The sequence below is a fragment of the Rousettus aegyptiacus genome, unplaced genomic scaffold (assembly GCF_014176215.1).
Source record: "Rousettus aegyptiacus isolate mRouAeg1 unplaced genomic scaffold, mRouAeg1.p scaffold_m13_p_3, whole genome shotgun sequence".
Taxonomy (NCBI): domain Eukaryota; kingdom Metazoa; phylum Chordata; class Mammalia; order Chiroptera; family Pteropodidae; genus Rousettus; species Rousettus aegyptiacus.
In genome coordinates, this window is record NW_023416306.1 from 173,058,086 (window position 1) to 173,082,919 (window position 24,834).

The 24,834-nt window shown below is 62.9% G+C and overlaps 2 protein-coding genes across 16 annotated transcripts in view; one reads left to right on the plus strand and one right to left on the minus strand.

The window, feature by feature from the left end:
- Window positions 1-13,770, plus strand: part of KLC1 (kinesin light chain 1) — a 49,080-nt gene extending 35,310 nt beyond the window's left edge. For 2 of the 12 annotated variants that reach the window (XM_016121404.2, XM_016121405.2), the window contains exons 15-17: window positions 3,517-3,647; window positions 6,984-7,050; window positions 8,151-10,697. In XM_016121404.2, the coding sequence (XP_015976890.1) occupies window positions 3,517-3,647; window positions 6,984-7,050; window positions 8,151-8,234 (282 nt within the window). In that variant the 3' untranslated portion in view covers window positions 8,235-10,697. Of the gene's footprint in view, window positions 1-1,451; window positions 1,503-2,112; window positions 3,173-3,516; window positions 3,648-6,983; window positions 7,051-8,150; window positions 10,698-13,118; window positions 13,192-13,435 lie in introns of those variants that run through there. The other 10 variants (XM_016121409.2, XM_016121408.2, XM_036239188.1 and 7 more) reach the window with 7 other exon arrangements.
- On the minus strand, window positions 7,343-24,622 carry XRCC3 (X-ray repair cross complementing 3). 4 transcript variants are annotated; one of them, XM_036239194.1, is made up of 6 exons: window positions 20,820-24,563; window positions 19,261-19,398; window positions 18,642-18,854; window positions 14,362-14,516; window positions 12,375-12,587; window positions 11,871-12,287 (listed from the first exon to the last, which is right to left on the minus strand). In XM_036239194.1, the coding sequence occupies exons 1-6, from the start codon at window positions 20,872-20,874 to the stop codon at window positions 12,009-12,011; spliced, it is 1,053 nt and encodes a 350-aa protein (XP_036095087.1). In that variant the 5' UTR covers window positions 20,875-24,563; the 3' UTR covers window positions 11,871-12,008. The 4 variants fall into 4 exon arrangements, with proteins under 4 accessions (XP_036095085.1, XP_036095084.1, XP_036095087.1 ...); XM_036239192.1 differs by lacking the exons at window positions 12,375-12,587; window positions 14,362-14,516 and adding an exon at window positions 24,593-24,622 and having other exon boundaries at window positions 7,343-12,287; window positions 20,820-21,261; XM_036239191.1 differs by lacking the exons at window positions 12,375-12,587; window positions 14,362-14,516 and having other exon boundaries at window positions 7,343-12,287; window positions 20,820-21,261; window positions 24,200-24,563.
- Window positions 24,623-24,834: the final 212 nt, after the last annotated feature.

The following is a 24,834-nucleotide window of genomic DNA, read 5'->3' on the forward strand; positions in this document are numbered from 1 at the left end:
CGGCGCCCTTCCTGCGAGCTCGGCACACGTTTGTGACGAGAGAATGCCCTTTAGACTTTTTTATATTGGGGTTCCGCATTCGGTTTTAGTTTTTTGAAAAAGAGTGTCAGTGCTCTTTGAAAAGTCCGGGGACTGCCACCCCGGGGAGCACGTTGCGTGGCCGCGCGGGCAGAGGCCGGGAGCGGCTGACAGCCCCGCTCCGCCGTCCTCACAGGTCAGGCGGGGGTTTTCTCAGTGCTCAGAAATAGCATTTAAAACAGGGCAGTGTGCCTGAGTCAGCATGTGACCGAGCTGTGCGCCATTGAAACCTAAGGAGAGAGAAATGGCTGCGCATAATCTGATAATTAACGCGAAGGTTTTAATCAGAGTCTTGACATGGTAGACGATTTGTTTAGGGAAGTGCAATTCTGTTCTTTTAAGAAGAGGGAACCTCCTCAGACTGACCGTGTGACATGCAGCTCTCACAGTCCTGTCCAGACCTCTGAGCCCTGCGTCTGAAGGCGCAGGGGCGGCGTGCGCGGGCGCTGGCACGGTCCCCGCCGGCTCACGTGGCGCCCCGGGCCGCGCCGTGGCTGTGTCCGCGTGTTCGTGGCGGTCTAGCAGGCCAGGAGGAAGCAGCACGCGGCCCGTGCGGCGGAGCCGAGGTCCCGCCGGCAGCTCCAGGTGCTCCTGCCGGACGTCTGGCTGCCCGCCTCCGCTGGGGCCTTCGGGGCGCACCCCCCCCCCCCGCAGCCCCCATTCCTTCCGCACTGCTCCTCATGCTGTGTTTCTAAAAGCTTTGCCTACACCAAACCCTTAACCAGGATGGCTGAGAGTCAGGTATACTGTTAGAGATTCATTTTCACTTAAAAAATTGTATGGGAAGACAACTAGAATATACCCCAAAAACAAAAAACCCAAACCACCAGAAATCTAAGACAGTGGTTACTGCTGTACATTTCTTAACCAATACATACAGTTAGTTCACTGTTCATTTCCGCTAGAAACTCACTTTTTGGTAGAAGTCCACTTTCATGGCCGTAGGCAGAATGACCGTTTCGGGGGCTGTTAGGCTGCGGTGAGGCCCTCCTGTCCATGTCGAGGGGGGTCCATGGGGCTCGGCGGGTTGGGGACTGTCCGCGTGGTGAGCCCAAGGGGGTGGGCACACCTGCTCCACTGTCCCCAGGCACCAGGCACTGCCCAGGGCCAGACGGGCATGTGTGCGACGCGGGGCCCCTTCGGAGTCCGCGTGGAAGCCCCGCGCCGCGGCCTGCCTGGGGCACGGGCGTCAGCGCTGACCCTCCCGCAGGGCTGCAGCAGGTTCCAACGAATGGCAGGAACTGTGCTGCTGAGGGCATTCTGTTAACACTTTTTAAAACATCATCTTTCTGAAGAGGAGCAAGAGCTTACGTTTTCTTGTGCTCCCAGCGTCCGTGGGGAGTTGGTAACAAGTTCTATTTTTCCATTTAAAGATGAGGAAAACGAAGCGCGGGCTGGTTAAATGACCTGCTCGGCGTCCCCCGGTGAGTCACGACGGGCAGCGGCCCCGGCCCCCAGGTCCCCGCTGCGGGCTTGCGCGAGAGGCGTCTGTCCCAGCCCGCCAGCACCCAGGCCGCACTGCTGCCTGTGGAGATCCGTCCTCTGTAACGCGTTTCATTTTGGATCATCAACTGCATGTTTAGAACGTGTGGTAGAGTAGACTCTTAGAGTCAGTGGTTTCTTAAAAGTTTCTGAAATATCCGAAATGTTAGTGTTTTTAAGAAAAAGCCCTGTCTGATCGCAGAGAGAACGTTACAGTTCAGGGGCAGCTGACGAGGTTGGCTTAGGACGAGCTCTGCCTGTGGGTCGTTTCTCCGTCACTGTCGATGTCGTCATCACGGACTCGCCTTTTATGGTCGCTCGAAAACCCTTTTGCAGTCGGCCGCCCGCAGGAGGCTCCAGCAGGGCGCCGACCCGCGCCCCCGGCCCGCCCGTGCTGGGCCGGCAGAGCAGGCAGAGGTTACCCCCAAGCACTAGGGCGGTTAAGACGCTGTCGGGCGCGTGACCGAGGTCCCGCAGGCCGTGCCCGCCGCGTGGACGACGGGCTGTCCTCACCCGGCTCACCTGGGCTCTCTCTCCGTTTCTGTCTGACAGGCCTAGCTGCCTTGCGTGACTCTCGCTGTCTCCTGCATGACGGGCAGCAGCCCCTCCAGCTCCTCCTCTCTCCGCGCTGACTGCTGTGCTTAGCGACCCTAGGAGTCTGGTCAGAGCACCACCTCTCTGTGCCGGGCCGCTCCTTTCGGTGCTGCTGTCCTTTTTGGGGGTTCCTTATCTCTGTATACTTGTAGCTTTGCCGGATATGTACTTAGTAATATCAACTGTATTAATAAAAACCACTTACTGTGTGATAACGTGAGTTTAAACATTAAGAGTGTTTAGCTGTTCACTTCGGTAGGAGGTAGTTCCAGTGTCCCGCAGGCGCCCCTGCACTGGCATGACGGTGCCCGTCGACACTAGCTAGGCTGTACGAGTAGGGCATGTGCTGTCCCCGTTGTCCCCCGAGGCCCGGCGGGGCCCCCGGGCTCGGGGCTCCCCTCAGCATCGCACTCAAGTAGCACCCGCTCTTGGTCTGCGTGGGGTCCTGGTGGTTCCGCTTCTCTCTACTAATCTCTACGTGTCGAGTGGTTTGTGTACTTGTGTCTTTCTAACTTCTAATAAACTCACTCCAACTGACCTGTGTCTCGGTGTCTGTCTGCTTAGAACTCACTCTTGCCATGGAATGCAGCATCGCGTAGCTTCTAGAAGGAACGGGCTGCTGTTAATCTTACTAAGTGGTTCACTCTGAAAATAAAAGTTGCTGTACACTCATTTTTTGCTGTGTGTTTTGATTTTCATACTGCCAAATGTTCCATTTATTAATGTCTGATTCAGTTATGATGAAAGCTGGGTACTCACTCGCTTTGTACAAGGTGTCTGAGAGTTTTTAGTTATTGTATAGGATGTGAATTTTACTTAATCTTCCAACTACATTTGTAATCAACATTTAATAAAACTGTTAAAATTTACCGAAGAAACAGTACATCGAAGTATTACATTTAGATGAAATTGTTAAAAAGAACTTGCCTCTGTCAAATATAAATGTTTTGGGTCCCATACCGTTATGTGGACCAGACGCTTCCATATTTATTAAATGTGCATTCTGATTTTGATGATAGTCCTAGAAGTTGCCTTACTTTTTCTGAGACTTTTTGTGTGTGTGATCTTTTCTTTCAAAACAGCAACCTGTTTAATCTCTCTGGGGATGTTATATTTGTTTGAACTTCTTCATGTTCAGAGGTGTTCGTGATCATTAGATTACCTTTGATGAAATTTAAAATGCACAGATGTCTATTTAAAGTGTACTTAGTGCGTGGCACTGGGTGATTTCCACAGGAATCGTGTTGCCAGCAGTCACCGGCGGCGAGCGGTCAGCCGCTCTGGCCCTCGTCATTCAGCTTTGCCTCTTGGGGTTGGAGGGAGGACCAGCCGCAGCTTCACATTTGTTCACGTTTTTTTCAGGATGGCACTGGATATTTAAAGCGCAGTGGTTCCTTTAGCAAACTCCGGGCCTCAATTAGACGCAGCAGTGAGAAGCTGGTTAGGAAGCTGAAGGGAGGAAGTTCCCGAGAGAGTGAGCCCAAGGACCCTGGGTAATTATCTCCGCCGGCCCCGGCTAACGCCTTTCTCCTCCCGCACAGCACCCTCGCCCCGGCTCCGGACGGCGTTCCGACTCTTCCCTACCTGTTAGCAGTGCAAAGGTCTAGTAGTCTCCACGTGATGTTTTCCTGGGGTAGGTTGAGGATGGTTGTGAAACTTCCTGTGGAGGCTAAAAGGCTGGTGCCTTCAAAAGAAATCTGTGGACGCTCTGGTCTTGTTACGTGTTCAAAGGACTGCGATATTAAAACGAGGATGGTAACTTGCTTACTCTACGTATGTATTGTTTATTTTCAGAATAGGCATTAGGTTAAGTCCTTTTAAATGAGTTTTAATTTTTTAAAAGTAAAAGCTAGCTAGGACTATTTCATACAGGTGTTACTATTGGGAGAAAGATGGTTTTAAATAGGATCACAATTTCAGGACTTCATCATAAGGAATCTGTTTAGGAGGTTTAAAAAATGCTAGGTTTTCAGTGTGTTCCAGAAAGGGTTCAGGCACGGGTCTTGGTCTTTTGAACAACAACGTTTAAGTCGCCCCAGGAATGCATCTCTGAGATCGGCTGTGTTCCGTGCGCTGTGTGGAGGGAGGCCCTCTGCGCTGCCGTGGTGGAGTGTTCCGACCGGCCGCCCGGCGCCTGGCTCATTCCTGGCGTAAACGGACAGCATCCTTTTTTGGATGCGCTTCTCACAGAAGCACTGTTTGTCAGCTTTTCCGTGAAACTCTAACTTTCAAAATGGTACCTGCTTCTTAAGGGTCGATCTTAGTAAAACTACTCTTACGTGGGGCTGTGGTTTCTGTGGGGCCCGGTGCCTGCGTGGGGTGACGTTGGGATAGTAAAGTTCAGTGCCTTTTCGGTTGTCCTCTTTGCTGTTGTAAGTACATCCAGTCTCATTCCTCCATGTCAGTCAGGGTCTAACTCCCGAGGCCTGAGGGGTCCCCAGTTCCCCCTCAGCAGGGACCAGGCTGTGCGGTGTGGCGAGCCAGAGGCCTGCCCTGCGCCCCGTGCCCCAGGCCCCTCTCCTGAGGCTGGGCGGGATCCTTGATGGCTTTGCGGCAAGAGAAGTGACTGTGTCCTGTAAGCGGCTGTCGCCCCGTGTCTCAGCAGTGCTCACAAAGCCCTCTTCTGGGGAGGAGTTTTAGGAGCCCACGGACGTTTGCTGGGGAAACCACCTGAAGAGCCCGCGTTGGGAGCCAGGCAGGGCCCCAGTGCCTGTGATGAGAGTCGGGCGATGTGGCTGGGGACGGCGGCTCCAAGTCGCCTTGGCTCTCGTTTCATGCTGTCCGCAGGCTTCCAGACCCGAAACGACAGGCCGCTCCCCGCCTGCCTCTCTGAGTCCGAGGGATGAGGCGTGTTTCTGGTGGCGTCACGGGGGTCCGAACAGAGCTGCGTGAGCACGTGGTCCCCACTCCCGTGCCGGCTGCACGCGCAGGCGGAGCGGCCGTCCAGGGGCCACTCGCACTGCCTGCTTCGCGTGCTGGAGCTCTGAAGCCTGTCGCACGCGGAGTCCCTGTGGCGGGGACTTCTTCCCACGTGACGGCCTGGAGAGCAGTTTCCCGTCCTCTCCGCTGCCGTGTCTGCCTGCCCTGGGCCCTGGTGCAGCGCGGCGGAGGCCCGCACGCCCGCACACCGCTGCCTGAATGAACTCTCCTGGAAAGCTAAATGACGTTAGGGACTTCATCCCATAAAACGCGTGAAGCGGGATGTTCGCGGAGAGGGGGACAGTCCGCAGTGATGGTGCCAGCGGTGTTCAGACTCGGGCGTGTGTCAGCGTCTCCCGGGGGGTTTGGGACCCAGGCCGCGCCCCCCCACCCCCAGCCCATGCGCCACCCCGGCGGGCCTTTGTGGCACGCCACGCTCCCCGGAAGTCACACTGCCACTGGGTGGGGACGAGGTTCTGAGAACCTCCGACCTGGGCCTTCCTGGGGCAGGGCGTGCGGCTCCTCATGGGCTCAGCCCCACCGGGTCCCTGGGCCCCTGAGCCGCCTGCGTGTAGACCCCGCGGCCGGCAGGGGTGGCGTGGGCGTGACGCGGGACGGTCAAGGGAGTCAGGTGGCTCTGTTGCCTGTGAGGAAAAACGTTTGCGGAAAGGGCCCTGCAGCTCTTAGAAAAAGTCGGCTGGCAAGGGACAGAATAATTAAGGGTAATTTACCCGTGATTGGATTTTGTTTTATCCTTGTTCTTAAGTAGTTCCAAGTAGAAAAACACTTTTTCAGACTCCAGCAGTGCTGGCGTGGGGCTCACTGGGGTGTGTGTTTTGTCCTGGGGGTCATGTTGGGAGTGAGTTTTACTTGGGGAGAGACAAGTCAAGGCCTTGCTTTTGGGGGAGTTGACTCACTGGGTATGTAGCGTCTGCTGCTGGCCAGGCCGCCCTCTGGGTGCTGGTGGTCACGTGGGCGCTGCCCGGCTGTGCCTGCCCGGCCTTCTTCACGCCTGGGCTGAGCCCTCAGCTCGCGGGTAACTGGTGGCGATCACCTTACGGCGTACGTAGTTCACATTCAGAATGATAGATCCTGTTGTAAACACTTAAAAATAACCCCCGTTATTGGTTATTTTATCTTTAAAAGCTAAGGTGACTATTTTAGGGCATTGTGCTGGCGGTAAGCAATTACAGCAGTTTCGTGATTGTCCGTAGCTAGTCTAGCATGACAGGTAGTTTGTAGGACATTTCATCCAGTATTTTAAGTGTGTCAGTGGAAGAAAAAAATATATCTATAAAGGACTATATTTCTTTAAATATAGTCAAGAAATTTATTTTAAATTTTGATGTTTAAGGAGAGAAATAATACCAGCTTCAGAGCTTATTTTACTCATGGGAAAATCACTCGTGTTCCCTGCCTTTTTGTAGAGAAATACAAGGTGCAGGAGGCGGGTTCGCGTTTGCGCTGCCAGCGAGTGCGGGCGTCTCTCTCTAACACACTCACGTAGGGTGCTGTTTCGCCTGAGGCGTCGAGGTCCCCTTCCCGAAACTCATGTGCTGAGGTGCCATGGACTCCCCTGAAGTCGGCGGTGGTCTGGAGACGCCCTCGGCTCCTGTGTGCACAGGGCCCTGCAGAGCGAAGGGACAGTGACATGGGAGGTGACACGTGGCACTTCAAGACAGCGAGACGCAGAACCCTGCTTTGTTATGCTGGGCGCTAAGTGGTTAGAGCTGGGGTGTTGTGGTGAGAATCAGGGTGACGTTCCAGACCCAGTAAGATGACGAGCCCCGGCAGGGTCGGTCCCAGGGGCCCCCCGGTAACAGGCCTTGGAGGGGGGCTTTGCTGTTCCTGCTCCTGGTTGACCAGTGTGCTCATGGTTTGTCCTTGCATGTCCACTGCCCCGGCTGCAGCATGAAGCGTGCCAGCTCTCTGAATGTCCTTAACGTGAGTGGCAAGGCGGCAGAAGACCGTTTCCAAGTAAGGACCCTGCCCCCTTCACCACCTTGACCGCTTGGGCCAGCCGAGCCGGGCCGCGCACACCCTCCCTCGCCCCTTGCCGCCGAGCGGGCGCTGCGGGTCGCCCTGCCCCCGAGTCCCGGGCACGTGGGCACGTGGCGGCCGTGGCTCCTGCGCTAGTTCGACTGCACTGTGGGAATGCTCACGCTGTGAACATGCTCAGCATGTTAATCAGCGATCTTCACAGGCAGCGTGATTGACCGAATTAGACATTAAATAGTCTGATAAAGTAATATCAAAACTTGGTCAGTCATTCGTATTGTTAATTTATATGATTTTAGTCTCCGATAAGTTTATAACATTTATTGTCTAGTTCAGCAGTTCAGTGTTTAGAACTGTTCACAACTTTACTAACGAGTACATAACATGCTATGCTGCTGCTTAGACACTTTGTCAGCTTTCCAAGTCTTGCTTGAACAGGTCACATTTAAAATTGTTGGCATCCTCCTCTCCATCAAAAATTCCTTTTTATTTTGCATTTCTTTTAAATGTCTGGTGTGACCGTTGGGCTAAGGCCAGGCCCCTGGACCCTAGAACCTGGCCCTGTTTCTCAGGTGTGCCAGCCACACCGGGCAGCTCGGCCTCGTGCCAAAGGCGGCCTTCTGACTCAGCAGCCACTGCTCACCTGCTGGTGGCCAGACTTCCTGGTCACGGCGCCCGTCACGGCGGCGGCGGCCTCCCCAGTGGCCCTGCTCCAGCGTATTCAGACAGGTGTTCGCTGACAGGGACGGCCTGGCAGACGTGCTGGCCTCCCTCCTCACCCCCAGCACCCTTGGGAGGTGACTTCCCAGGTGCTACTCCCCAGGCCTCTGGTCGGAAGCCGCAGGCTGTTGGTAGGAAGCTGGTGGCTTGCCGTATGTGCTCCTGGTGGTGGGAGCGTTTTGTCCTGGAGATGGGAGCGGACGGTCCTCCCGCCCCCGTCCTTGGCGCCTGCACGCTGGGGTCCCAGGGCTCCGGCGCCGCCTGCCTCTCCTGCAGCTCTTGGAGCTGAGACTGCGTGAGGCTGGCGTCCTCTGAGGTGCTGGTTAACTGTAATTTTTCCATTTGTTTTTCCCATGCAGGACCGAACTAATTGTCTAGCAGACTCGAGAGGTCTGAGTGCCAGCCACACCGACCTGGCCCGCTGCGGGCCGAGGCCGAGCTAGCTGAGCCCCGAGGCTGCCCTCCCCTAGGCAGTGACCCCCACCTGCCCAGGGGGGCTGCCCGCATTCCGTTAAGTGGCCCGCCGTCCCGGGGCTGGACAGCTGCCCGAGCACGCCTGTGAGACCCGGCAGGCGCAGCGGCTTCAGCACGCCCGGAGTCGCCGCTGCCACGGACTCATGCCCTTCCCGCCACGGCAGCAAGATCTGTTCCATTCTAACTTAAACGCCACACTGAGTGGGCTGCGGGTCAGGGCTCTGCACCCCGATCCTCGGGGGAGTGGGCAGTGGCCAGCGGCTGTCCCTCTGGGCGGCTGCCCTGCGCATGGCCTGCGCCCACACCCACCCCGCGGGCCATTCTCTGTCCTGGCCCCGACTCTAAGCACTGTTCCTAATAAAAGGCTGTTTGGCAGTGTCGAGCTCCACGGCGGCCACTTGGACGGGGCGCTGTCACATCTGGCTTCGGGGCTGGTTCTGACCGGAGGGTAAGACGACAGGACGAAGCTGCAGACAGCCGTGCAGGGGGCGTGGCCGTGCGGTGGCGCAGCAGCTCCTCCCGTCCGACGGGGTCCGAGTGTCCCCGCGAGGCTGACGTGGTGACGCAGGTGGTCTCGCTGCGGGGGCCGCGTGTTCCCAGGTTCCGCTTCCTGTGACTGGCACGCGGCTGCATACGCGCCCACGAGGGCTCACGGAGAGTTCTCCGAGGACCCTGGGCAACTCAGTGGCTTTACCGGGGCCTCCCCCTGGGGCGCCCTGGAGTCCACGTGCGGTTCAGCCAGAGTGGGGGCTCGGGGCCTGGGGCGTGTCGCAGCGAGGCGCTCCTGGGCGCTTCCTGTAAGCAGCGTCACCCTGTGGCGAGCGCACACTTCCCCTCAGACGGCACTCGCTCACCGCTGGGCCCCGCAGACGGTCCCCTCCAGCCTGCCCTGCCGGCCACGCCCTTTTTGACATTGACTGTAGATTTGTGGCCCATGGATCAGGACGGACTCACTCTCTTGATGCTCTCCAGAGGTGCTTAAAACGTGACAGGTTGTAGAAACCACACAGCAGCGGAGAGCACAGCTGGGTCCCCGCGTAGAGTGGGCGCTGCGGCCTGCAGGTCCAGCCGCAGCAGGGGGGCGAGCGGGCGTTGCCTGGGGCCATCTGCGTCCCGTCCCTGTCAGAGGCCGTTTCCTCCCTCCTGTCCGCCGTGACCGCCCCCTCCGGACCAGCAAGGACTGTTCAGAGAGAGTGAACGTGGGCCCAGACAATTTAATTTTAAGCTCCCAGTTACTGGAAACAGACCATCTCTGCAGGGACCTTTTTTGAACCCGACCTGGCTAGGAGCCCGTTGGCCTGGGTCCCTCGGTGGCCTGTGTTGGCCTTTGCAGGGTGTGTGGGAAGTGTTCGGTGTGAGGCCAGAGGCCTCCTGAAGGCGGGTGCGACACCCTTCCCATCCCAGGGGGTGCCGCAGGGGAGTCTGCAGTCGTTTCTGAACTTGAACCAGAATAGAGATGGGCCAGGTCGTAGCCCACTTCTGGTCTGAATCTTAACTTTCTCCAAGAGCAGCAGTGGGTCCAGCTGTCCCCCAATGTTTTCCTTTCCCAGTGAGGGGCCCCACGGGAGTCAGCCCTCATCCATCCATAATTCCTGTCAAATTGGAGTCCCCGGAGAGGACGGACGTGGGCTGGGGCCGTGCAGCGTCTGCAGGACGCACTGCCATGCTTTCAGCGGGAGTCTGAAGGCCGAGGTCCTGGCAGGGCGGGCCGCGCGGCCCGTGCGCTCCCGGGCTGGGTTGGATTCTGCAGCTGCCTTTGTTTGCAGTATAGGATTCAAATAGTTATTTTCTGGAATTAAAAAATTTCTATGACCTGTTGGGTCAGAGAGCTACTAGGAACACGTAATTAGACATTCAGTAAAACTAAGTATCACTAAAGATAGTTTGTAATAAAGTATCTCATCATCCTCACTTTGTGGGATGTCCTTAGAAGCACATGACGAGTGCGAGCTTTCTGACATGTCTATGTCTGCACTTGATTGCGAGCAATTACGAGCATCAGACTTCTGAGAACTGTAAAGTGGCACTCGGATGGCACTGGCCAAAGGCGGGTGCAGGTCCGCTGTGTGGGCCTGGTCGGCACAGGCGGCAGCTCCCGCGGACCTGGGCAGGCCTACACGCTCGTCCCCAACGCCGTGGGGGAGGCCACTGGTTGGCGGTGGAACCGAGCTGTGTGGGGGGGACAGTGCACAGTGAGAGGCCCAGGACAGCAGTGGCGGGTGCTCCTTGGGGATGCGTTCCCGAGGGGCTGGGGGCTCCCCGGGGCTGTGTGTAGCTGTCAGCCTGGTAGGCAGGTACGGATTGCTTGGTCATCCTTACCTTCCATTCTGTCTGGGGGCTGTAGTTTTCTTGTTTGTGTGACTTAACGAGAAATCATTTGGAATTATTTATGTTTAATGACAAAAATAAAGTGTTTTATTTCCTGTTGTGAAGTCCTGCAGTTTTGCAAAGGCTCTTTGTAAACTTCAACCCCAGGAGAACCCTCTGTGTTCCAATGGCCGTCCCTAACCTTTTGAGGGTCAGACTATAGAAATTTGGTGAAAGCTAGGAACAGACCACCCTGCTCTGGAAGGACGTCCACACCGAAGGTGGCCGTCCCACCCCAGGGGGTTCCAGCCCACGCCCAGTGGTGGCACCATTGGGGCCCGCGGTGCGTGCTGCAGGGTTGTAGGACAGTGGCCAGGTCACTCTTCCTGTGCCTGTTCTTGAGACCAAGGACAGTAATGAGACCCGTCTCTGAGGATTCACTCCTTAGGACCGTGGCTGGCCGAGAGCAAGCGCCAGTGAGCAGGCGGGGGGCACAGCCGGGCTGGCTCGGCACACGGGGCTGTCCAAGGCCCCGGGGCAGGGATGAAGACGCACTCGGCTCTGCCCACGCAGAGGCCGCATCCTCTGGGCTGGCCGTCAGGACCCTCAGTGACCGCCGGGCCTCATGTCCCCACGACCAGATGGTCAGATTCCGGTTGGCACTAGATGCAGCGGGACCCTGTGCTGACGGGACCTGCTCTCACCTGGAAGGCCAGCCCTGGCCACGGCGAGGGCCGTGCGGGTGGCCTGCTGGGCGTCCGGCCACCGCTCTGCAGGGCGGATGCTCCCCCGAGTCCTGACGCCCGGCTGGCGGAGGCACCGGGGACATGCCAGGACGCTGCCTTGTCTTGCGGAACAGTTCTCGTTTGCCCCGGACTGGTCGTCCCGCAGACGGGCCAGCACGGCCGCCTGGGGCTTCACCCGCGGTGGCTGGAGGCAGAGGCAGGGTGCCCTCTCTCCCCAGACCCCTCCCGGACCTCGCAGCAGCACTCCAGTGAGGGGACAGGGCCAGTAGGCACTCACGTCACAGTGGCCCCGATGCAGCCTGGTGGGGGAGCAGCCCACGGGAGCCCCGGGAGGCACAAAGGCGACCCTGCTGGGCAGGTACCCAGGGTGTGGCCTATCGGTGCACGAGCTAGTGGGCGGAGGCTGGAGAAGCAGCGCCTCGAGGGGTCGGGGCCTCCAGACCGCCGTGGTGCCTCGCAGGCCAGAGCCGCAGTGGGCACGAGGGCCCCTGGCCTGGAAGCTGGGTGCATCGTGAACCCCAAGGAGAGGAAGGAGCAGGTCCCAGTCCCCAGGCGGGGCCCCAGTGCTCGCTCTCTCCCTGGGGTGAGGACGTGGAGCCGACTCCCTCGTGGTGACCTGGGCGGTGTCCGGCGACGCTGCCTGCAGAACGGGCACCCCTGGGCCCCGGCCGCGGCTCTGCTGCTGCGGCGTCAGCCAGACTCGGTCCCTGGCATCCCGCGCACGCCCTCGGCGCTGACCGTGTAGGAACAGGACGAGGGGGGCAGGTGGGGGGCAAAGAGGATCCTCAGGGTGCGGCCCGGGCGGCCCGACGGGGCGAGGGTGGCCTCCTCGGGGCGGCGCCGGGTGGCCATCAGCCTCATGAGGAGCTGGCTGGACCAGGCGGCTCCGAGGGCCGGGGCGAGCCGCTCCTCCCAGGTGCCGGGGCCCGGAGCAGGCCCCGCGTCTCGCTCCTGCACGCTCTCTGTCACCTGGAAGGTAGGGTCGGGGTCAGCTGCAGGCCCCACGCTGCCGCCCCACCCCCAAGCCTGCGCCCAGCCCCAGGGTGGGGGGCCCGCCTGGTTGATGCAGAGCACGGGGCTCCGGAAGGTACAGCTGAGCCGGCGCAGTGTGGCCCCCAGCGCCTGCAGACGCTGGGCCCTGGGCGCTGGGCTCGGCCCGTCAGGCTCACAGCGGAATGGGGCTGCCACCGAGTCGATGACCACCAGACGCACCATCCCCCGAGACAGCAGCACGGGCACCTTCCTCTGCACACACTCCAGCAGCGTGTCCTGGAGGCCGAGCGGGGGGCGTCACTGTCCCCACCACCCGCATCTCCCCCTCCGCCTGGCGCCGAGGGACCCCTTACGTCCTTCCCGTCTTACTCCCGAGTCCCTGGCGGGTCTGGCCCGTCCCCCCTGCAGGCCATCACCCCGACCGGGCCCCGTCCTCCGGGGGCCCCACGCCTGCCTGAACACCTGGACCTGGCCACGTCGCCAAAGCCAGCCTGTCCCAGCGGTGATAACTGGGACTGCACCCTCGTCAGGCGGGTCTGGGGCGGCCCTGAGCCCCGCCCAGCAGCAGGCCAGGGGCCAGGTCTGTCCACCTGGCAGTGCCTGGAGCATGGAGAACCCTGGGCCGTGCCCAGGCTGCACACCAGGGAGTGGACGCCGTGCAGGGGCCAGGGGGAGGGTGCAGGTGCCCCGGGCCTCAGCCCTGCACTCCGAGCGGCCGTGGCCGGGCTCCCCGTGGCCGCGCGCACAGGGCCGGCAGGTGCGGCTCCTTGTCTGGAATGAAACTCAGTTCTGTGCTTCGACCTCCAGGTTGTCACCGGCCGAGCCTCTTTTTGTGGAAAATGCCAGCAGCAGCGGTGGCCTGGAGGGCGCTGACATCAGTGTGAGTCCTGCACCCTCCCCGTCACCACAGGCAGGCGGGGGCTGTGCCCACCTGCTGTGCGGCCCAGGCTCTAAGAGCGGCCTGGCTTGGGGCCCCCGTCCCCCAGGAGTGCCCCGCCTCCCTCAGTCTGTCGGCAGACACGGGGCTCAAAGGGCAGGGGCTGCCTCCCCCCAGGCGGGTTTCAGGACAGAGCTGAGACGCCGCCGGCCCCGCGGCCTGGCCTGACCGTGGCCTTCTCTTGCAGTAAAGCTGCACCGAGCCAGAGACGCAGGACGATGCTGCTCGGGCGAGGACGGAGCCGGCCCGGGGACAGCCCGGGGACAGCCGCGAGGCCGGAGGGCCCCGGAGCGGGCGGCCGGCAGTGCTGACCGTGTCCCACGTGCCCTGGACACTGTCGCACTAACAGCCACACTGCGGCAGGACCCCGCGGGTGCAGCCGCTGCCCAGGGGACCCGCCTGTGTCCTGCCCCGAGCCCGGCCTCACGCGCGGCTCCGCGCATTTCCGCCCCATGCTGTGTGTGACGATGTCCTTTGCTGTAAATTTTTTGAAAATTAAAAGTTTATATGTCTTATTCTTTACTGGAAGTTCCCTTTGTACCAACTCTTAAACCAGGGGGAGCCCGCTGGGGGGCCTGGCCCCTCCTCACCTTTGGAGTGCTGGCTTGTCAGCTCCCCACCTTTCACGTCCCTTCCAATCAAGGCTCGTCCCTCTACCAACTGTGGCCCAAGGTCGAAAGGCCGACTAGGTCACAGCTTCCCTGCCCCTCTGGCCGGCCCAGCTCCCCGGCAGCCCCTCTGGCCTGTCCCCGTGGGGATGGGACACTCGACTTGGTGACTTCCAGATGTGGTCTCTGCAGCGGCCCAGCCAGGCAGTGGTCAGAGACCTGGGTGCCCAGTAGGCCCTCGCCAGGTGGGGGACCCTCCGTCAGAGGCGGACGTCAAACCCACAGAGACTCCTCTCGCCTGGGGTGGGTGCTGTCCTCTGAGCATTGGTCACCTCTGGGTGGCCCACTTCAGCCTTTTCAAGGGGATGGACTCGTCCCTTCCCCACCCCTCGCGGGTTGACAGGAAACACATCGGGCCCCCAGCTCAACCTGAGTGTCGGGTAGCGCGGCCGTGCCCGGGCGTGGGGCAGACCGGCCCTGGCGACTGACCGGGCGCGACACTCACCACGTCGGCCGCGTGCTCGATGAAGATCTGGTTGCTGAACTTGATCCTCCTGACCACCTCCCCCGGGACGTCCACCCGCAGGCGCTGCTGCTGGGCGATGAGCTGCTGCAGACGCCGGCTGGCGAAGGCGTCCTCGGTGCAGACGTACACGGCGCCTGCGAGCCAGGGCCGTGAGCACGCCGGGGACCGCGGGCGGCCGCGGCCACCGCCCCCGCCCCCTCCCACGCGCGGCCCCTGCAGTCAGGCCGGACCTGGCCGCCCGCCCCGCCCACCCCGCCGCGGGACGCCACCCTGCAGGTCGGCCCCTGGGCCATCTCGAGTGGAGGAGCGAGGCGTTGTGGGAGTGAGAGCTTTTGGAAGCTCCCCCTCCGCAGACACTGGGACGTGCCGCGGAGGCTCCACCGGGCAGACGCCTCCCGAATGCCACTCTCCAGGCTCCTCCTGTGATCCCGGCCTACGCGGTGATAACTGTCCCGGCTGTGTTTGGAAAAGCGGCCAAACAACTAGATCACGAGCGGCACGTCACCAGGAGCCTGCACAAATGCGGCAGGGCGCTGGCCGGGGCCGGGGTCCAGCGACCAAGGACACGGGCCGCCCGAAGTCAGCCCTAGCGCGATGGCAACCGGTTTCAACCGGGGACAATTCAGTGGGGGAGGAACAGTCTCTTCAACAAATGGCCTGGGACAGCCGGACAGCCGCATGCGAGAGAAAGCAGTTAGACCCCTGCGCCACAGCGGATCCAAGGCGAGCGCCAGGACGGCGGACCTCTCGGGGGACGATACGGGGCAGATCCCGTGACCTCGGTCAGCCAAGGGGTTCTCAGATACGACACCAGAGCACGAGCCAGGAAAGACAGATAAACCGGATTTCATCAAAACGAAAGTTTTTTGTTTCAAAGGACACCATCAAGAAAATGATAAAACGATCTACTGCCAGGAAATGCCGCAGGTCACGTGCCGGACGCGATTCCCGTACCGGAGTGCACACAGAACTCTTAAAACCCAAGCACAAAATGACAATAACCTGGACTTTGAAAGGGGCGAAAGCTCTGAAGAGCCGTTTCTCCAAAGAAGAGACGCGGCGAACGATGAGCTCGTGCAAGGCGCTCAGTGTCGCGGTCGGCAGGGGAGGGAGAGCCACGGCGAGGCCCAAGGCCCGTGCGCGGCCACCGGGCGACGCCCAGGACGGGCGGGCGGGCCTGGACTCTGCCGCTGGGCGCGCAGGATGATGGGCGGCTGCCGGCAGCCGGGCGGGTCCTCAGAAAGGTACGCAGTGACCCGCTGCCCCAGGGGACGAGGCCGGACGTGCAGGCTCACCGACACGACCGCGGTGGCCGTGAGGGCCGGAGGGGGCCGGCGGCCCGGAGCCCACCGGTGGGTGAATGCAAACCAGCCGCGGTGGACACGGGACAGTCACTCAGCCACGAAAAGGAAGGAGGCCGGCGCCGCGCGAAGGAAGCCAGCTGAGCAGGGTGCGCTCTGTCCACACGAAACATCAGGGACGGATCAGGGACAGCGCGGGCGGCTGCCCGGGGCCGGGCCAGACGGCGCCGTGGTGGCACTACCGGGCACAGCGTGTCCCCTCGTGGGAACGAAACGCCCTAGAATTAGGCCGTCGTGATGGCGCTTTGTGAAGGCACCAAAAAGTGACGTCTGCATTTCAAGAGTGAATTTTACGGTACGTGAGTCACGTCCCAATTATGAAAAGGAGGGGAACGGCTGGCTGTGCTGCTCCAGGACGGCAGGGCCACCGCCGAGCTTCCTGTGCCCTCACTGCCTCCGCCACAGCACAGCCCGGGCAGGGGACGGGACGGGGAGCCAGACCGCGTCGGCGCCGAGGGCCTCGGGCTCCAATTCTGTTTCCAGGGAACTTCGAGTTCAGAACTGGTGCAGGACAGGGAGGCACCGCGGCCCGCCCGGCGGTGACCTCGCCTCCTTCCTTCCTCCGACGTCCTGGCCCCTCCCTTGTCAGGAGGCCCAGGGCGGCTGGGGGTGACCACATTCTTCATGGTCTTGGAGAGAGGGCACCGGCATGTGCGCGGCCCGAGAGCTGGCGGCGGGGGGGGGGGGGGGCGGGCTGAGGGGGGGCCCGGGCAGAGGGAGGCAGGCGGGGGGAGGGGCCCCCCCTTCCCTACATGCAGGGCTCACAGTAGCGCGAGCCTCTTTGCCGTTCTTCCCAGAATTGGGCTGTCAGGTTTGGTTTGGGGGTGTCACTTCCCAGGGAGACATGCGCACTGGACCCTCGTTTAATGTGTCGCCGTCCCCCGGTGGGGACGTCCCATCCGGCTGTCTCGGTTTTCCCATGTGCCACTGCGGTGGCCGCGTCCGCGTCTCTTCCTTCCTGAGGGCTGTGTCTCTGGACGTGGACACCGGCCAGCCTGACGCTGGCCTCCGCACCTTCCAGCAGTGGCCCGTCCGGCTGGTTCTTCTCCCTGGATCCGACGGGTGTCCCCAGACTGCTCGTGTCACCCGGGAGCTGGCCCCTCGGCCCCGCGCCCGCCGGCTGAGCGCTGGGCGTCCTTGTCCGTGTCCGGCGGGCATGGGAGGGGCCACAGAGGCGGCCGGGGTGCCGGGCCCCGGACCCCAGCATCTCAGGCGCCTGCAGGGGTCACGTTGACCCACACGATGGGATGCGACTGTCACCAAAACAAGGGCCGTGGCTGTCTGGCCGTGGAAGGGTGTGAGACCCTCCAGGCCCGCGGTGGCCGAGGCGGCCTCCGCCCACGCAGGGCCACGTCAGGCTGGGAGCTGAGGGAGCGAGCAGTCGGTGCCACATGGGGCCTGCGTGTCTGGAGTGAGGGGCTCCGGCTCTGCTTCCAACACTCCTGGGAGTCCAGGAGAGTCCCCGGGGAGGGACCAGGCCACGCGAGCTGGCACAGCCCCCGCAGCTCTGGGGACCTGCCCCTCCTCCCTTCCCCGGGGAACCAGGGAGCACCTACTATGTGCCGGGCGCACGCTGAGCCCTGACAGGCTCGGGCCTGGCTGATGGGAGCAGATGCCAACAGGTCGCCGCTGTGTGACTGTCCAGGAGAAAACAGGTCCCTGGGGACTGCCGTGGGCTGGAGCAAAGGTGACCAGGCCCAGGAGAGGTTCAGGACCACGACCTGATGGCTGGCCCTGTGCTTTGCCCACCTGCCCCTTGCTCTGCCCTGACCCATCTCGGCGCGGCCCCCGGCCACCCTGGCTGCCCCCAAGAAGGCAAACGGGCAGGAGCCCAGTGTGAGTCACAGCAAAGAGCCGATCCAGCCTCAGGCGGCCTGGGGCGCTGGGGAGCGAGCTGGCTCCCCCCACCACGGTTTCCGGGCGGCTCTGTGGAAGGCGAGCTGATGACCACGCCCACGTTCAACGCTGAGCCCCTCCACCGGCACCACACAGTCTCGGATGACAAGGCAGAGAATGCTGGGCACCTGCCCTAGGCCTTCCTGGGCTGCGCCCTCACCGGGACAGGGACAGGAGGTGGCAGGCACACGAGCGCCCGCCTCTGGCGTGAGCCTCCCCCGCACCCGGTCAGGAGACGCTGGCACTGAGCCCAAAGGGCCAGCACGCCCTCCAGGGCCCGCCCCAGCTCCGCGAGGCTCACGGCGCTCAAACAGAGGCAGGCGGATTCCAACCCTGGCCGGGTCCCAGCTAGCCAGGGACAGGTCACAGCAGGGGGAGGTGGCAGCTTGGCCTCGGAAGGTGGGGGCCCAGGTCTGTCCCCAGCCCTTGCAGGGCCCGGCACCCCATCTGGACGGATAGGTGACAGACGGGCTCACAGGTCCACTCTGAGTCCGGGGCGCCGTGGGCGCAGGGCAGCTGCTGGACGAGCTGGGCGCTGCGGGAGGCGGCCGACCGCCCCACTGAGCACGCACTCCGGAGACAGCTCAAGCTCTTAACGGCTGAGGGCCCAACAGGCAGCCCTGCAAACGCCCGAATGCTGGACGAGGCGGGTGCAAGGGTTGCAGACGCTTACTGCCAGGTGGGGCGCCCGCACGGGGCCTCCACCCCCCGCCATGCCCTGCTCGCCCCACCCGCGGGAAAGAGGGCAAGAGGCCTGACCGAGCAGCCTGCGGGCTGGGGTGTGGGCACTCGATGCCCCTCCGGCTCCGTGTGGGGCGGGGGAGGGGGGCTCGCTGCCGGTGCTCCTGCCGCGGGGCGGCTGCACGTGTCCCCACCCCCCAACTGCCCCCCACCTTCCTCTGCACCCCCAGTGGAGGAACTGCAGAGTGACACGAGGGACGTGAATGGCAGGTCAGGCCCTCAGGCCCGGCCCCACCGTCCGCCGAGGGGGCGTCCACTCACCGGCCTCCAGGCCTCCGTGCCGCGGCGGGAACTGCACGGCCAGGCAGAGCTGCAGCGCCAGCTGGGTCTTCCCGGCCGAGCTGCCGCCAGCCAGCTCGGTGATGCCGTCCAGGGGCAGGCCGCCGCCGAGGAGCCCGTCCAGCACGGGGCAGCCCAGGCTCAGGCGCCGGTGCTGCGTGGGGAACCTCGCCTGCTGCTGCAGCAGGTCCAGCGCTGCGGAGGGCGGGGCCGTCAGGCGGGGCTCCGCTGCCAGCGGCTGCCACTGGCCCGAGGCACGGGTGGGCCAGGCCCCCCCCCCCCCGCAGGCTATGCCAGGGGCCCCTCCCAGCTGCAGGGCGCTGTCTGATTGCCTGCTGACCCTGCTCCCTGCGTCCCTCGGCCTCGTCCCCTCCTCTGGGGACATGGCCCGGACACCGCCCACAGAGCGGAGGCCTGGTGGCCCCGTGGCCCCCGTGTGTCCTGATCCCGCCACCGTGTCCCGCGGCTCCTCCCCGCTGCCCTCTGCACATGGCCCCGGCCTGGACGAGGAGCAGCGACCAGGCAGGGCTCCCGCCCAGGCAGGGCTCCCGCCCAGGCAGGGGCGTGGGCAGAGCAGGCCCGTCCTCGCCCACCTGCCCACCTGTGAGCACGCCGCTGCCCCGCAGGTGTGAGGATGCCGCCCTCAGCAAGCGCTGCACGTCGGGGCCAGAGAGGCCGGTCAGCCTCTGCAAGTCTGGTCCAGAGAAATGCAAAACCTCCTTCACAGAGTTCAGTTTGGCTGAAATCACACATCGCAGGGCAAGGTCAGACTCCGGTAACACGGGGCAGGACAGTGACAGGACCCCCGTCCTCCAGTTCTGGGGGCCCGGTGGGCAGGGGCCCGACCCCTCTGTGCCTGAACCCCTGGGCAGGGTGTGACGACACAGGACAAGGAGGGACGGGACCTGGGGGGCCAGACACGCAGCTGGGTCCCCCCCCCCACACCGAGCCGAGTGATGGTGCCACCCAGGGCCACCTCTCAGGACAGGCCTGCACACGATGCACGGCCAGAGGCCGGGCCTGCGTGGGGCGCAGGCAGGGAGGGGGCGAGCGGGTGGGCGAAAGAGGAGAGAGCGTGAGCGTTGGAGAGCCTGTGGGCGCCGGCTGCGTGGGGAGGGCTGGAGGCCACGCCTCTGGAGGGTGGTGTGGTACTTCGGGTGACCAAATTAACTTGGGACTTGTGTAAATGCACTACTTTCAAACGAATAGAATAAGAAGTATGCTAAGACCACAGCCAGCCCGGCCGGACGAAGGCCAAAACGTGAAAACACCACAAAAAGTTAATAGGAACAGCTAGCTCAGCGCGGCGAGGGAGAGCCAAGCCGCAGGTAGCAGGAACTTCTGGAATCGCCTACGCCCCGAATGCGCCAGGTAGAAGACAGGCGCGCGCAGCCTGGACGGGAGGGGAGGCGGGACTCCGGCCGCTCCCCGAGGGAACCGCAGCCCGGGGTGCGGGAGATGCCGCCCACGCAGGACGTCGCCACGGGGTGCAGTGCCAGCCCCGGCCGGGAGGCGGGAGGGGGCGCGGGGCGCAGGCTGTGTGGGGGCCGCGCCCCTGGGGGCGGACGCGCCAGCACACGGAATGGGCGAGCTGTACCCCGCTTTGAGGCGTCAGGAAAGGGCCACCGAGGGTTGACAGACAGACTGGAGGACGCGAGACAGATCGGTGAGCGGCACACAGAAAACGCAGCGCGCGGACCGGGATTCGCCGGGCGAGCCGGAGGTGGTCGCCGCCCCTCCCGCTTCCGCGGTGGCCTCTGGGTCCCCCATTCCCGGCCCTGACAGCTGAGGCGGCCCAAACCGTGGGGCAGGGACCCCGTGAGCGGCCGGCGACGCACAGAGCGGGGCGAGCGCGTGACGTAGAGAGCCGGGTGTAAGCGCAACGCCGCTGCGCCGCGGACGCAGACGCCTTTTCGTACAGTGCGCCTGTGGCGCGGAGGAAAGAAAACGAACCCGAGGGATCCTCCCGGTCGACACGCACGGGCAGGCCGCACGTGGTCCCCGCCTGCGCACCGCGCACGCCGGCCGCCCCGGGGTCACGGCAGGGCGGGGCCCGGGCGCGAGGGCGCCTCGCTCACGCGGCCCGCGGGACGCGCACGTGCGCAGGTGCGCACGCCGACGCCGCCCACGCCCGCCGTGCGCACGTGGCGAGCAACGCACCTTTCTTAATTGCAGCAATAATTCTGGGGTTCAGGTCCAGTTGATCCAAATCCATTTCTTCAGTGGGTTGACCACAAAGACGCGTGACTTGCCAGGGTCCCAAATACGGACGCGCTCGCGTCAACTCGGGCCTCGCGGGAGGCGAGCGTGGCAGTGACGGGGCCCCACGGGCGAGCTCGGGCCGGGCTGCACGCTAGCAGGAAAGCCACTGTGCGGCTCGAGAGCCTTGGACTCGGCCCCCCGGCTGGCGCACGGGCAGAAGCCCCCGCCCCGCCTGCGCTCTGCCGGGCATGGCGCCCGCTGTCCCGTCTACCGCTGCAGAAGCGAGCAGGCTCTCCGGCCCCCGCCCCAGCCCCAGCCCGAGCGCCTCGCTGGGGTCCCCGCGCCTGGGCTCACTCCGGTCGGCGTCCTCCAGTGCCACTTCCCTGGGGTGTGTCTCCACCTGTAAAGAGCAGAGGAAGTGAGTGTGGGACCCCACAGGGAGCTCGGGGCGGGAGGCCTGTGACCAAGCTGTCTCGGTGGAGAACGATGCCGGCTGCGTCCGGCCAGGCCTTGCCCTTGCTGGGCCAGCGTGCAGGTGACCCTCTCCCGGGACCTGAGCACTAAGTGTAGCTGGTGACGGGCGCCCAACCCACCAGCCCAGCCCAGGGGCTCCCATCTCTCCAGCAGGCCACTCCGCACTCCCTTCATGGCCTCCCAAAATGGCGGAGCACGTGGGGACGCCAAGCCAGCAGCCACTCTGCCGAGTCCAGGGTCAGTGTCCAGCAGCAAGGCCCCGTGCTCCCGCTGGCTTGCGAAGTCCTGACACCTCGGCTGAGGGGGCGGTCACACTGCTGTGGACTGTCCCTTGCACTGCCCAGACTGCACTGATTTGGGCATTAGGCTGTTTCTGAAGCCTCAGGAACCAGGTCTCCTGCTCCCTCAGGCTCGCGGTCCGGTTGGGGGACGTGGGTCCGGCACCGTAGGGCTCAGGACGCCTGGAACCTGCTGCCCGACACCAGAGTGCGGCCGTGCTGATTGGTCACAGCGGCCTGGCAGGCGGGAGGCCCCAGGGCCCCAGCCAGAGGGGCTCCTCAGCCAGCAGGCTGGTTGCGAGTTCTGCCTGGAGCAGGGGACGGGGTTTGTGTGTCCAGGGTCTGCTTTTCAGGGTGGGGCTGACAGTAAACACCACTGAGCCCGGAGAGGAGACACACAGAGGTTCCCGGCCCCAGCACTGTGACTCAGAGCAGGGTGGCTCTGCCTCTGGAAGGCCAGGTCACCGGCAGGAGCTGGAGGTAGCCTAAACGCAGGGCCACAGTGCCCGCTGTGGACAGAGGGGCACTGGGGGATCTGATCAGCTCGAAGCCGCCGCGTGGCAGAGCTGGCGCCCGGGTGTGGAGGTTACATTCCCAGGTCACAAAGCAAGTGAAAGAGAAATACCAACTCGAGGCAAAGCAGTACGTTGTCAAAGCAGACATGGAGCCCTCGCCTGGCCTAGCCCCGAGGACGGGGACAGGTGGGAAAAGGTGACCGAGGGAGGCACCACCCAAAGCACAGCCTCCGGGGTAGTGACACCGGGAAGAAACACTGAGTTCTAGAGAGGATGTGCTGTGCCTCCCCTGGACCGTGGGAAGCTCGCCGGGGAGGCCCGACGCTGGGCCGGAGCCTGGAATGTGAAGGTGACTGGGTGACAGAGGCTCTGGCTGCGACTGCCTGGGGCCGTGTGGGGACAGAGCCGGGGAGGCTGGCCGGAGGCCGCTGCCTCCAGAAGGGGCCTGAAGACAAGACTCGATTCTGATGGCACAGCCAAAGCACAGTGACGACTGACGGTGCACCTGCTGTGTTCCCGACACCGGCAGGTGCTGGACCGACAGGTGCAGGCGGGCGCCCCGTCCCCCGCCTCCCCGGGCCCTGCGTTCAGGGGCGTGAACCAGCCGTCGTCCGGGCTCTGTGCTGTCTGGCACAGGAGCAGTCTGGCGAGGCAGCGCCCAGCTGCGGGCACGGGGCTTGGATGGCCTGGAGCAGCGTCCTGGGCGTCCGAGTTAAGCTGCCACTTTAGGGGGAGTTAACATCACATGCTGCTGGTGCGCACGACGGAGCTACAGAAAAATTAACGTTTCCACAAACTCTTAGGCTCAAACATGAGAATTTTGGGAAACCCTAGTTATGGGCTGGAATGAAGCCGAGCCTGGCGAGTGAGTCCCCCGTGTCCTGGAGCAGGCCTGCCGGCCCCTGTGCCACTAGCTCATGCTGGGGAGGCCAGAGCTAGGCAGACGGCTTGTGGGCCTGGACAGCAAGACTCAGGTTCAAGGGAGGTTCAAGGGCCTTTAACTAACTTGTAAGAAGGAGTTAGGGTGAGGAAAGAAAGATCTACTTTCAAAATGAACAAATTAAAATACACATGGTCCGAACCTTTCCCACTTCAGCCCCAGTCCCGTGCTGTGCCAGACACAGCCACCCCAGCACACTCGAGGGCAGAGATGGCCGGCCAAGCCCCCACCCAGCTGAAACTGTTATCTTCCTCAGGCCAAGCCAGATTTGGAGCTCCCCTAACGTCGCTCTGAAATCACCAGAGAAAGGCCGAGCACTGACATATCAGACTTAGTCTGTCCTAAGGACTGATCAAAGTCCCGGACACGAATAAACAGCATATTACAATCTCCGTGTTGCTGACTGGGAAACAGAAGCCCAGAGTGGTTAAGTGACCAGCTAAGGTCACACAGCCAGTGAGCAGCTGGCCTGTGGTTCAGATGCAGGCTTCATGTCCAGCTGTGACAAGGATTAGCCTGGCGCTGAGCTTACGCGGCCTGCTTGTTAACAGATCCAGCGGGAACTGTTCCATGTCCACACTGGCAAAACCCAGTTGTCCAGAGGCTGACCTGCTTGGAGGCGTCCAGCCCTGCCTGGAGCAGCCTCTCTCAAGACTGGGCACCCTTCCTGCTCCCCTCCCAGAGGGAGCTAGGTGCTCTCCATCCTAGAGCTGTTGGGAGGGAGCTTTTGCCAGTGGCCCTGGGTGGCCATGTGTGCCCTCCCACTCTGGGCCACCACTGCAGTTTATCCAGAGCTGTCAGGCCTGGACTCCTGGGCCAGTGTCCCTTCTCAGGACCGTCTTCCTCTTCTGGGGATCCCTTCTCTTTTCAGTCCCTGAGTGATCTTTCCCAGTGATGTTTCCCCATCATAGCTTTGAGTGCTCCCCACTCCACGACGACTCCCCTTGACCTGGATGTCCAGCCTTGGACGTCCTGATGAACCAGGGCCACCCTGTAGATCCACTTTGCTACCATGCACACTTGGTGTTCCCAAGGTGCACCCCATCTCGGTGGTTCTCACCCACCACTCTTGACCTCGTCATCTCCACCTCTAAGACACCCTAACCCCACAGGTCCTGGTTCACCTCTCACCTCACGGTTCCTGGACTGCTTCCATGACCCAAACTGGCCCCGCAGCTGGGCAGCCACCTCCCAACCCTGCAGGGTGACAGCACGACTTTCTGCCCCGCTCACGAGTCCAGGCTGCACCAGCCCAGGTTCCTTCCCCCACCAGGACCCCGCTAGGACCTTTGCCCAGCTGTCTCTCAGCCCGCCCGCCCGCAGACCGCGGCTCAGGGCTCAGAGGCTCGGGGGCCGGAGGCACCGATGACCCGCGGCCCCGCCGTCCACTACCGGGTCCCAGGCAGGAGGAGTCCACCCGCCCTCGCCCAGATTCCGACGTGGCCAGGGCCGCCCGGGTCGCCATCCCCACCGCCCCGCGACGACCGCGCCTCTACCCGGGCCCTGCCGCACCGCAGCTCCCACCTGGCGTGCGTTCACTCTTCGCGCCGTCCCGCCCCTCACAACCTTCTCTTCCAATGAGCGGTAGGTGCCTCGCGCCGGATACGCCAATCAGAGAGGAAGCAGCGCCTACGTCGCAGATGAACTGGCCAATCCAAAGTCCCAATCGCCCCTAGGGGGGCGGAGCGTGCCCGGGCCGGCCCCCACTGCCGATTGGTGACTGACCACAGGGTGGCAGGGGCGGTGCCCTTGCGCGGATTGGCGAG